The sequence below is a fragment of the Stegostoma tigrinum genome, chromosome 26, assembly GCF_030684315.1.
Source record: "Stegostoma tigrinum isolate sSteTig4 chromosome 26, sSteTig4.hap1, whole genome shotgun sequence".
NCBI classification, from domain to species: domain Eukaryota; kingdom Metazoa; phylum Chordata; class Chondrichthyes; order Orectolobiformes; family Stegostomatidae; genus Stegostoma; species Stegostoma tigrinum.
Genome location: NC_081379.1, coordinates 44,519,866 through 44,533,511, shown reverse-complemented (window position 1 = coordinate 44,533,511; position 13,646 = coordinate 44,519,866). Strand labels below are relative to the sequence as shown.

General features: G+C 40.8%; 1 protein-coding gene across 2 annotated transcripts in view; it reads left to right on the top strand.

Moving 5' to 3' along the window:
* The window catches only part of top3b (DNA topoisomerase III beta), a 72,673-nt gene that overhangs the window by 56,241 nt on the left and 2,786 nt on the right, over positions 1-13,646 (top strand). For both annotated transcript variants that reach the window (XM_048556545.2, XM_048556546.2), the window contains 4 exons: positions 4,682-4,810; positions 8,335-8,484; positions 10,717-10,817; positions 12,800-13,001. In XM_048556545.2, coding sequence (XP_048412502.1) covers positions 4,682-4,810; positions 8,335-8,484; positions 10,717-10,817; positions 12,800-13,001 — 582 coding nt within the window. The remainder of the gene's footprint in view (positions 1-4,681; positions 4,811-8,334; positions 8,485-10,716; positions 10,818-12,799; positions 13,002-13,646) is intronic.

The following is a 13,646-nucleotide window of genomic DNA, read 5'->3' as shown; positions in this document are numbered from 1 at the left end:
ACTTCTTCCCTGATTCATCTAGTTTGGTATGTGTAGTCTACTACTCATAGTCATATATATATATATATATATATATATATAATACAGCATAATAACAGGCCCTTCAGCTCACCATGTCAGTGCTAACCAACAATTACCCAAACTACATTAGTCCCACTTGCCTTCGCTTTGTCCATAGCTCACAATGCCCTGGCATGTTTCTTAAATGTTCTGAGAGTACCTGTCTGCACCACCCTCTCAGGCAGCGCATTCCTTCAGATCCCCTCTATACTGCTTACATGTCACCTTAAACTTATGCCTTCTGGTCTTAGACACATCTGCCATGGGTTAAAGATGTTCACAATCTACCCTGTCTATGCCTATCATAATTTTGTAGACTTTCAATCAGATTGCTCCCCCACCTCTGTTCCAGGGAAAACAAAACCAAGTATTCACAGCATTCAAGAGATCTCCACAAATTTAATTTGATTTTTTATAACTAATATGTTGAGCTGACCATCTTTATAAATCTTCAACTATTGTGTGGATCACTGTCCCATGACTAAAGTCAGGACTGGCTAGTCTTAAGTCCTCAAGAATGAGTTTCTAATTGCGTATCATTTTAAATCTCCTTCATGCTTACCCTCTGGCATCCGTTCACAACCATTATTGTTGTAATGGAGTTTGTTTGTCATTTCCTCAGCAGCCTCATTGCCACCAATTTTTGCCTTTACCCTATCAATCCATTTGTGAATCTATCTCTTCTGCCTTCCATCCTATCATATATCTTTCCTAGCGAGTTTTGAGAAGATTTGTAGCTCAGGTTGAGGTTCTGGATGTCAGTTTGCTCACTGACCTGGAAGGTTCGTTTTCAGACGTTTCGTCACCATTCTAGGCAAAATCATCAGTGAGCCTCCGACGAAAATGAACCTTGCAGCTCAGCGAGCAAACTCACATCCATATATCTTTCCTGTTGTCCTTTACTCCTCACTGCCTCCTCCCACTCTCAGCATGTATTGAAAACCTTTTATTTTTCTACATTTTGTCAATTCTGATGAATGGATAATGATCTTAAATGTTAAGGTTGTTTTGTCTGTACAGATATTGCCTGAACAGCATTTTCTAATTTTATTACTGTAACTTGCCTTGGCTGTTGTAGGACCTCATTCATTTTTCCATTCTCAACCTTGTCCATATTAGGACTAATGTTTTATCAGTTATCCCCATCAATTATCAAGCCTGGCTGTCCCATAACCAATGCATTTGTATCAGCTAAATTTCTTAGGTGAATTCACAGCCTTCATTCATTATCAGAGCTGACCTTCCTTTCGTTAGCCCCTGTTCATAAGATGCGCCATTATCAGTCAATGTTTTAATGGAGTACACTATAGATAACAGTTTGTGTCAGGGTTGATTATCTAATATTTAATTACCTAATTATCCAGTACTTACTGGCACTGAGGATAATATTAATAATGACAGTCATTCTCAGTGCAGACTATTCCCAATTTTGACCTATTATTTTCGTTGATTATCTCATTAAAGATCCTCTCTTATATGAAAGTTGACAACTAAGACTGTTATCCAGGCTGATCGATTGACCATTCTGTTACTAACCCATTTGTTTTAGATTTGACTGTCACAGTACTCGTTTAGTTTTGCATCTGGGCTTACAGTCCCATTACTAATCTGTCCATTTCAATGAGGCTGACCTCTCCATTAAGAATCTAGTTTACAGCAGAACTGACTTGCTCTACCAACTCTGTCCACTTTGGAGAGTAACTGGTCCATGATTAACCCTTATGCATACCAGCACTAATAGTCTAACAATAGAGATAATGGGAACTGCAGATGCTGGAGAATCCAAGATAATAAAATGTGAGGCTGGATGAACACAGCAGGCCAAGCAGCATCTCAGGAGCACAAAAGCTGACGTTTCGGGAAGGGTCTAGGCCCGAAACGTCAGCTTTTGTGCTCCTGAGATGCTGCTTGGCCTGCTGTGTTCATCCAGCCTCACATTTTATTATTTATGGTCTAACAATAGATCTTGCTTTATTCAGAAAGGTCAGAACCAGGTAATGATGTACATGTGTCACATTAGAAATCTAGTCAGATTGAACTTACAGACATTACTCCATTTGCTTCCAGAACTTGGCATGGCTTTGAATTTTTAATATCTCTTGAGTTGTAATGGAGAAGACATTAGTTTTTAGTTAACTTTCAGTTTTGTTGTGCAGAAACAAACATTCAATTTTTCTGACGTCAATTGAAGCTCCTTTTGGGAGCTGAAAAATAAATACATTGACTCTTGTTTAATTTTCACAGCAGTTGGCCTAACATTTGTTGTATAAGATTCAGTCCAATTATCTGTTGAGTCACATCTATAAACACTCCAGTGACATGTTAGTCTTGTAAATAGCATGAGTAACAGTCAAAGCAATTACTCCGTTAGGTACGTTCAATGGAAATTAGAAAAACAATTAGGTTTTTGATATTTGCCTCTTTATAAAATAGAATGGATGTTGCTTTATGAAGAGGCTCTAATGATGCACATTTGCTCTTATTTGCACTGTTTTAAAGAATGGTGTTACAGTTCATATCAATTCTACCTGTATTCAAATTCCCAAACAAACCTTAGGAGGTCTGTTTAAATCCTCAAAGCTCAGCTCTCAGAACTTGAGGTCAATGAATTTTTTTTTTAAGTGAGAAAGATCAAAACTTTTCATAACTATCCAAAAGAAAAAGTTTACAAAGGGAGTTTTCTTGCAATAAAATTACTAATTTCTAATTGTCAAAGCGAAGACCTTGGCCAGCTTGTGGTATCTCCTCTTTTTTGAATTGGGTTTTCCAGTGGTAATGAGAAACTGAATTGGACCAGTCATATATATAATCACTCTTGCTTCAACAGCAGGTCAGTTGCTAGGAATTCTGTGGTGAGGAATAAACTTACTCCTGTCTTCCCAGTGTCCATCCACCATCTACCAGCTCAAGTTAAGATTAATAGAATACTCTCCAACGGTCTGAATGAGCTCAGGTCCAACAACAGTCAAGACTCTTAACACCATCCAGGACGAAACACCCTGCTTGAGTGGCACCCCATGCATCAACTTCAACATTCACTACCATCACCATTGACACACAGTGGCAGCAGTATGTACCATCTACTAGATGCACTGCAGTAACTCACCAAGGTTCCCCCAACAACATCTTCAAAATGTGTGACCTCTATCGTCTAGAAGGACAAGGGTGATAACAGCATGAGAACGCCACCACCTACAAGGCCACAATCAAATGACAGACAATCCTGACTTCAAACTATATGGCAAACAACTTTGACCCTTCACAGTTTCTGGGTCAAAACTGTGGAACTTTTTTTAACATCACTGTGGTTCAAGAAGCGGCTTGCCACCACCCCAGGGCAATTAGGGTTGGGCAATAATTGCGGGTATAGCAAGTGACATCCACATTCTTTGATACAATTAAAAGAAAATCAGGTTTGTTTATCAACTGATTGATTTATTGTCACGTACCAAAAATACAGTGAAAAACTTTGAGCATGAACAGTACAGGCAGATCACAGCGGGATGTACAGATCAAAAAGACTTAGAGGCATACTGGTCACGTTGCAAGTTGCATTATTTAAGGCTACAATCCATTCAGCAGTCTGATAATGGCCAGAAAAAAAGCTGTTTCTGAACTTGTTTGCGCAAGTGTTCAGTCTTCTGTATCTTCTGCCCGACAGAAGAGGTTGTAGGAAGACACTACCAGGGTGCGATGGGTCTTTGATGGTGTTGGCCACCTTTCCACAGCAGTGAGCTGTGTAACTAGAGTCCATAATGGAAGGTCAGCTTCTGTAATGGTCTGGGCTGTGTACACTACCTTCTGTAGTTTCTTATGATTCTGGGCAGAGCAGTTGCTTTACCAGGACAGTACGCTTTCTATGGTGCATCTGTAGAAGTTGGTGAGGGACGTTCTGGACATGCCAAATTTTCTAAGCCAACTGAGGAAGGAAAGGCATTGTTGTGTCTTTTTGACTGTCACGTTTACGTGGCAACTCCAGGACAAGTTGTTGATTATCGCCACTCTGAGAACCTGATGCTGTTCACTCTCTCCACCTCAGTTCCATTGATGTAGATGGGGGCATGTTCTTCTCCCTTCTTTCTGAAGTCGATGATCAGCTCCTTAGTTTTGCCAGTTTTGAGAGACAGATTGTTTACATTGCACCATGTCATCAAACCATCAATCTCCTGTATTTTGACTCATGGTGGTTAGATATCCATCCCACTGCGGTGGTGACATTAGCAAGCTGGTAGATGGCATTCCTTTGGAATTTGGCCACACAGTTGTGGGTGTACAGGGAGTTCAGTAGAGAGCTGTTTACGCATCTTTGGGGGGCTCCAGTGTTGAGTGTTACTGTGGAGTAGGTGCAGTTACCTATCCTCACTGATAGTGGATCTGTGGGTCAGAATGCTGGTGGAAGTCACTGATTTTGCCTCCTAGATAACCAGTCTGACTTGAACTTAAACACAGAGTTTGGCATCCAACATGTGACAAAAGACCCAACAAGGCACAAGCCTTAGCTGTGAGTTTTTCCCAGTGGTGAAATTATATAGGTTGTAAGTTGACTGCCCTGAAGGCTTTATCTGACACTTGATTTGGAAATGTTTTACTGAAAAAATGTCTGTCTATTCTTCATGCTTAGGGACGGATGCCAGTATCCCTGTCCATATCAACAATATCTGTCAACGCAACTATGTCACGGTGGAAAGTGGCCGCAGATTGAAGCCTACAAACCTTGGCATTGTCCTCGTCCATGGATATTACAAAATTGGTAAAGTTGAAATTGAAGGAAAAAAGTGTAACATCCCATATTTAACATTCAGAAATAGTGTACTAACATAAGAGATAACAAGATGTAGAGCTGGATGAACACAGCAGGCCAAGGAGCATCAGAGGAGCAGGAAAGCTGACATTTCGGGCCGAGACCCTCCTTCAGAAATGTGGGAGGGGAAGGGGGTTCTGAAATAAATAGGGAGAGGGGGGAGGCAGATATAAGATGGATAGAGGAAAAGGTAGGTGGAGAAGAGACAGATAGGTCAAAGCAGCAGGGATGGAGCCAGTAAAGGTGAGTTTAGGTGGTGAGTTAGGGAGAAGATAGGTCAGTCCAGGGAGGACGGACAGGTCAAGGGGGCAGGATGACATTAGTAGGTAGGAAATGGGGGTGAGGCTTGAGGTGGGATGAGGGGATAGGTGGGAGGAAGGACGGGTTAGGGAGGCAGCGACGAACTGGGCAGGTTTTGGGATGCGGTAGGGGGAGGGGAGATTTTGAATATTGTGAAATCCACATTGATACCATTGGGCTGCAGGATTCCCAAGTGGAATATGAGTTGCTGTTCCTGCAACCTTCCGGTGGCATTGTTGTGGCACTGCAGGAGGCCCAGGATGGACATGTTGTCTGAGGAATGGGAGGGGGAGTTGAAATGGTTCACGACTGGGAGGTGCAGTTGTTTAGGTACGAACTAAGCACTAACACTTCTAACACCTCTCTCCTCCTCCTGGACCTCTCTGTCTCTGTTTCTGGCAACTACCTAAAAACCAATGTCCATTTCAAGCCCACCGTCTCCCACAGCTACCTAGAATACATCTCCTCCCACCCACCTTCCTGCAAAAACGGCATTCCTTATTCCCCAGTCCTTTGCCTCCGCTGCATCTGCTCCCAGAATGAGGTATTCCACTCCCATGCATCTTAGATGTCCTAGTTTTTCATGGACCACAACTTCACCCCCTCCCAGTGGTCCTGAACGCCCTCAACCGTGTTTCCTGCATTTCCCGCAACTCATCCCTCATACCACCTCCCTGCAATAACAATCAAAACAGAATCCCCCTCATCCTCACGTACCACCCACCAACCTCCGGATCCAACGCATCATCCTCCAACACTTCGCTATCTGCAATCTGACCAAAGATATTTTTCCCTCCCCACCCCATCTGCTTTCTGAAGGGACCACTTTCTCCATGACTCCCTTGTCCGCTCCACTCCCCTCCAGACCCACCACACCCGACACTTTTCCCTGCAACCGCAGGAAGTGCTACACCTGCCCCTACACCTCCCCCCTCACCCCAATCCCAGGCCCCAAGAAGACTTTCCACATCAAGCAGATGTTCACCTGCACATCTGCTAATGTGGTATACTGTATCCGCCGTTCCCATTGTGGCCTCCTCTACATCGGGGAACACCTACGCTTGGTTCGCACTAAACAACTGCACCTCCCAGTCGCAATCCTGTCTGTTTCCTCTCTATCTCTCTTCTCCTCTATCCATCTTCCATCCGCCACCCCCCCCCACTTTCCCTATTTATTTCAGAAGCCCCTTCTCCTCCCCCATTTCCAAAGAAAGTCTGGGCCCGAAACATCAGCCTTCATGCTCCTCTGATGCTGCTTGGCCTGCTGTGTTCAGCTCTACACCTTGTTTTCTCAGATTCTCCAGTATCTGCAGTTCCTACTATCTCTACTACTGTACTAACACATGCCCTTTTAGTATTTTTACATAGTTTGCAACTGTAATATAATACTCTTGGTTGCCCAGTTTCTTATTTTCTGGATGAGTCTCATCACCTCACAATGAGTACTACCTAATATGGTAAAAGAGCTACATCAGTAACAATTTGCACAATCACACATTGACTGTATCAATCTGATACTTAATAGTTTGAAGAAGTCCCATTGCCACCTCTCATGGTGACTGTGGATGGACAATAAATGGCAGGCTCGCCAGCAACTTGTTCTGTTTTGCTGTATTGAAATTACAACCATCCATTGGGGTGCTTGGCCATGGATTGTGCTGGACCAGTATTAATGATTGGAATTCATATGGAAAGTACCTCTCTATGCAGTAGTGTTGACAGGTGTTGCTCAATAGTTCTGCATTTAGCATTTCAAATATTGAGATGTGTTAATTACATATAACTAACTGCCAAATAAGAGAAATACCGACATTTGATTGTGACTTTGACTGTGTACTTGATCAAAAATGCTTTAAAAATGACTACATTACAACAGAAAATTTGTATTATAAGATTAAAAGGCAAATATAAAATATCTCAATATAAATATATTAATGTATCCACTTCACCAGCTAAAGCAAGGGCAGTATTAGTGTTGTGGTAGAGTTCCACACCTCTTGAGATTTATTTAACAAGAAACTCACACAATGACTAGGCACAGTGTGTGCTGTGTTCCAGGATCACGTGAGGCAACAAATCTAGGCCATGCATCGACAGGGAACTATAAATATAGCCAAAGCAACCCCTTGAGAGACCATTAGAGACTAAAGACAACTTGAACATTCGCTATAGGCCACAGCTGGCATTGTACTGACAGAGGTGTGTTAGTTGTGTACTCAAGAATGATATACGCTTCCCAGCAGTGAGAAGGTTCACAGTTGGTCTGCTTCTGGAACACTAACAGTTTTAGAGGCGGCTGGAAACTACACAAGAGCAGCTCATGTACATTATGTTATTTACTTAGTTCAATTCCTTCAAAATTAAGCAACCTTTATTTTTGACAAGTTATTTGTTCTGAGTTTTCCTATACTGGATACTATTAATCTTCATTGGTAAGACAATCTCATGATCTGATCACCCAGGTCTCTCTTTGCAGCTATTATGCAGTTGCACTATGGTGACACGTATGGAAATGGTTAGTGTACATGTGCACAGTACTATAGCAGGTAGTTTTGTTGCTCACCCATTACTCCAGAAGACCAATTTAAATCCATGAGAAGTTGAATTCCGTAGTTATAACTATGAAGTGGTTGGATTGTCTTGAAGACCCAACTTGCGCATTCATTTTTTTTAGGGAAGGGTATCTTCTTTACTTGGTATTTGGTTCCAATTGCACACTGACATGGTTATCTCTTAACTTCTCTTGGAAATTACTTTGCAAACCATTCAATTGTAGCAAACCACTACTCTCCAGTTGTTGAAGAAAGCGGCCTGTCACCACCTTACCTGGGCAACTATGGATGCCAATAACAAAATGCTAAGAGTGAATATTAACAATAAACACCTTTCCCATTAGTTTCTGATATCCTTTGCAATTTGTGAATCCTTTGAACTCTGTTCATCCCAAATGCAGTCCATTGACAAAGCTCAATCCAGACTTCCAATTCCTTGCTCCCAAATCAAGGATCACGATGTCCGTTGGAAGGTGGCAGAGAATTGCTAGAATGGAGGTGAAGGGTAGGAGGTTGAGGGGATGGAGTGGAGCGGGGCAGGGGTTGCAGCAGCAGCTACTAATCAGTGGCATGCACCTTTCTGTAATGCTAGCTGGTAATGATCTTTTTATATTTTGACAGACCAAGAGCTTGTCCTTCCCACCATTCGCAGTGCTGTTGAGAAACAGCTTAGTCTCATTGCTGCAGGCAAAGCGGATTTTCCACCAGTCCTAGAGCATGCCCTAAACATCTTCAAGATGAAGTTCCATTATTTTGTGGACTCAATAGCTGGTATAACTGATTTTTACAATTTTTAGTTTTGAGATGATTCATTTTGTAACAAATTCTTATGTTTAATTGTTAGCCTGTTCAAATAGTTTGTCTCAAGAATGTGTTCTGTAAAGGTCCCCTCAGACATGGAGCCTTCCCCCTTCTGCACTCACATCAACTGTGCTGGAGCAGGGCCTTGCAAAATTTAGCCAGTGGTCTGAACTGTTACCTATATGTTGATCTGCAGATTTGTATTACTAGGAATTCTGCATTTCGTAGAATCATTTCATAGAATTCATCACCTCATGAGCAGCAAGTTCCAGGTAATTGTCACTTGTTGCGTTAAAAAAAATGCTTTGTTCTCACATTGTCCTTTTGTCACATGCTCAAAACCTTAAATATTCATATCTAGTCCTTGTGAAATGAGAAGAGCTTCTACACTGTCTGTCATTATCATGTACATTTCCATTAAATCGTACTGCCTCAATCTCCTCTGTTCTAAGGAGTTTATAGGTTTATATTTTTAAACAGTTCATATGTCTGTAGAAATTTGTTTATAATTGGCAGCATTTGTGAAAGTTAGTTTATAACAAGTAATTTGGGAGAAGATTTAATTACAGTAGTTCCATCAAAAGTCTTGCACTGAGAATTCATCAAAATGGGTATTGTTATCAATTCCAACTGTGCTTATATTCTGAACCCTCCTAAGCTTGTGAACATTGCAGTGCACATGAACTGATTTTGAATGATGAGAAAATTCTATAACTGCCATCTAACCCAGTACATCGTATATTGCCAGGAAATTCACTTCTGTAGTTTTTGTCTCCATGTACGTGCTAGACTGGTAAAAAGCATGCCCAGTCATTCCAACAGCAGTCTACCCTTTTTTAAAAACCGCTGACTGAAATACTTGCAAATAATTTTGCTTAGAGGATTAAAATTCATCTGAGAGCTCCCGTGCAAAACTGCAAAAAGATTAGTTTGCTGGTTATGATTACATGTAGGATGTTGAGATGGTTTCTGACCCATTGAGAAGTCGTTTTGAGCCAGTGCACAATTTTAGTTCCTTGTAGCTCAGGCCCAGATTTCTCACCAATACCCAAACTTGTCTCCATGGTGCTTAGTTCAAAATTATTAACAGTCTAAAGTTTGAGGTGTTAATTGTGGCTAAGTTGCTCACACTTGTGTTTTTGGAATTCATTTCCATTCCACGGGCTTGACCACAGACATTTAAGTTGATGCTCCTGTGAAATCCTGAAGGAAGTCTGTCTTTCAGATAAAATACTAAATGGAGTCCATGTATGCTCACTTGGGTGAAAGTCAAAAATACCATATCATTGTTTGAAGATGGGATGAGAGAGAGTTTCCCAGGGTGTTGGCTGAAATTTATCCCTCCAACATTCGCTAGAATCAATGATCTGATCATTATCACAGCTGTTTGTAGGATTTTGTTATGTACAACTTAACTGCTCTGTTTCCTATATTACAGCAGTGACTACATTTTAAAAAAATATTTAATTGGCTGAAATGTACTTTAGAACATCCTGGGGTCCAATATGCTTTTGTTCAACAGATGCCCTGAGTTGGAGCAGACAGCACCCTCCACCTGCACTGTTCTTTCTCAGTGGTGTACTGCTGGTGGGATCTGTTTCAGTGGTGTGCTGTTCTGAGAGCGCATACATTCGAATTTTTCCCCTCCACTAGTTGAAGAGATGTTATTGGCAATCTGTCTGTTGTTCTCTCTCAAAGGGGCTGTTTATCATGTCCCGTCATTTCCTTTACTGAAATGAGTTGCTGCAGCACAAGCCCAAGCTTGTGTCAGTACTAAATTGAACACTGTGTTCACACACTAGATCATAAGTAGCTCCTCGGTGTGCTTCATGTTCACCTTTTTTCTTATCAGGATTGTGACAAGTGGAGATGAACTGGCTATTCTTGGCTGACAGCAAACATGTTTACATATGAATACTTCTGTCTGATTGGATTGCAACACAGTACTGAATTATTTGTGTCCAAACATTGGAACTATTCTGCCTTTTTCCTGCAGTGATGCGTTCTGTTTTTCACAGGGCATATAAATGTCCAAAAAGTTTTTTTTTTGTCAAGAAGTTGAAATGATTGCTGTTGGATGAAGTTTGAACTTCAGTGGAAATCTGAAAGAAGTTTACTCTTTGAAAATCATGAGAAAATAATCTTTCAACATTTAGTGTCCTCTCGTGGCCACCTTGCTTAGTTTGTTCTGTTTCCATTCAGGTATGGATGAATTAATGGAAGTGTCGTTTTCTCCAATTGCTGAGACAGGCAAGCCTCTATCTCGCTGTGGCAGGTGTCACCGATTCATGAAGTACATTCAGGTTAGTGAAGTAAATGTGTAACTGCAGGAGAGAAGGAATTAGTTGATTTATTTTCAAATAGACATGAATTTAGTTGCAGTTTTCAAAAGGGAGTTGCGTTAAATACTTTGAGGGGGAAAAAAAATCAAGGGATATTGGGAAATATCAGTGAAATGGAAATAACTGGATTGGTTTTTGAATGAACCAGCTTCAATTTGATGGACTGAATGGTCTTGCATTGCACTATATTCTCATCCTATTATTCTCACTCTAACAAATATCTGTCTTTAGGAACCAAGGAATCCAGTGGTTATATCTTAAGATAGATTCTTGGAACGGTAAATACACTTTTGTGTCTGCAACATTAATTTACAATATTTAGTACCATCTGCAGCTTTTCAGAAAGCAGTCCATGTTCAAATGCAACAAGATCTGGACAATATCCAGGCTTGGGCTGACAAGCAGCAAATAACATTCGCACCACACAAATGCTGGGCAGTGATCATATTGAATAAGAGACAACCTAACCGTCATTCCTTGACATCCAATGATGTCACCATCAGTGATTTCCCCCATTATGAACATCCTCAGGGTTACCATTGACCAGAAACATAACTGGACTCACCCTATTAATACAGTGGCTACCAAAGCAGGTCAGAGACTTGGAATACTGTGGTAAATAACTCACCTTCTGACTTCCCAAAGCCTGTCTACCGTTAAAAAGGCACAACTCGGGAGTGTGATGGAATACTCCCCACTTGCCTAGATGGGTGCATCTCCAGCAACACTCAAGAAGCTTGGCAGCACATCCACAAGCATCCACTCCCTACACCATTTACACTGAGCGGCACCTCAGCACCACACTGTGCCTAGTCATTGCGTAAGTTTCTTGTTAAATAAATCTCAAGAGGTGTGGAACTCTACCACAACACTAATACTGCCCTTGCTTTAGCTGGTGAAGTGGATACATTAATACATTCATATTGAGATATTTTATATTTGCCTTTTAATCTTATAATACAATTTTTTTGTTGTAATGTAGTAATTTTTAAAGCATTTTTGATCAAGTACACAGTCAAAGTCACAATCAAATGTCGGTATTTCTCTTATTTGGCAGTTAGTTATATGAAATTAACACATCTCAATATTTGAAATGCTAAATGCAGAACTATTGAGCAACACCTGTCAACACTACTGCATAGAGAGGTACTTTCCATATGAATTCCAATCATTAATACTGGTCCAGCACAATCCATGGCCAAGCACCCCAATGGATGGTTGTAATTTCAATACAGCAAAACAGAACAAGTTGCTGGCGAGCCTGCCATTTATTGTCCATCCACAGTCACCATGAGAGGTGGCAATGGGACTTCTTCAAACTGTTAAGTATCAGATTGATACAGTCAATGTGTGATTATGCAAATATTTTCTGCACCCTCACCAGTACCTGTTCCCTTTTTATGATAGTGATGACCAGAACTGCATGTAATACTTTAAAGTGTCATCTAGACAAAATTTGTTACAGGTTTGGCATAACTTCCCTACTTCACGATTCTATCCCTCAAAATTAAGCCTAGTGCTTGGTTTGCTATTTTTGTTATTGACCTTGCTTTACCCAATGCATAACTTTTAATAATTGATGTATTTGTATTCTGAAGTTCCTTTATTCTACAGTTAGCAGGTCTGTTGGTGTCCTGGATTATATCTCTGTAGTTACCAGATCTATTGATGGTTGTCCAGGGTTTAATTTCATAGTTAGATCTGTGAATGAATATCTTAAGGTACTAGTTTTAGTTGTGTAATTTAGTTAAAAATGCAAATTCACTATCAACAAGTGTATCAATGAAAATTCAGGGCAGTGTACTTAGCACTGTGTAGTTTGTGAGTCTATGTCACATAGTCATTGACTGAAGACTGTAATCTCAGTGGTAGAATATTCTTAGCTTGCTTTGTGATTATAACAGTAGCCATTAGTACTGTGAATGTTTCATTGTTATCTCCAGGCTAAACCCAGTCGGATGCACTGTTCCCATTGCGATGATACCTATAGCTTACCTCAGAATGGGACCATCAAACTGTACAAAGAGCTCCGGTGCCCTCTTGATGAGTTTGAATTGGTTCTCTGGTCATCTGGTTCCAGGGGGAAGAGTTATCCGCTGTGTCCATATTGCTACAATCACCCACCATTCCGTGACATGAGGAAAGGTGAGATCTGTCAAATCCAGGGCGAACTCTGATCAAGTTATTTTCTTTTTGTGAGTTTGCCACACATAAAGTCATCCTGATCCTCCATGTCTGTTCTTATTACATTTTCTCTCCCTTTCCTGAGCATGCTGCCTCTGCTGGTTAATTTTATCCAGCCAGGTTGCCCTTGTCAATGTGTGAGCCTAGTCACTGACTGTAAGTGGACTGTTTGACATTCTGAATACCACTAGCCCGTAGGAATTAATTAATCATTTCTGGGACCCTTCATCCTAATGGCTGAGTACATACCACATACTGAAAAAAGCATATCCACCCTTACAATAGGAGCACCAATAATGCATGCCTCCTATACTTCTACCAAATCCTGGCAAATGGTCATACCCACAGCTTAACCACCATTTTCCATTGTAACTTAGTTGACAGACAACTAATGGTTATGCATCTGTTGTCTCTTCTAAACATTGATGCACAGAATTGATAAATTCAGACACTGCCTAAGGAAGTAAAAGATGAAGTAAATTGGGAAATAATAACTGAGGAAGAACACAGACTTAAAAGAACAAACAACTATACATGGAAGGGAAAACTGGGGACACAGTGAGGATTTAAGGGGATTCTACTTGCAAATTAGTGTCATTTAAATTG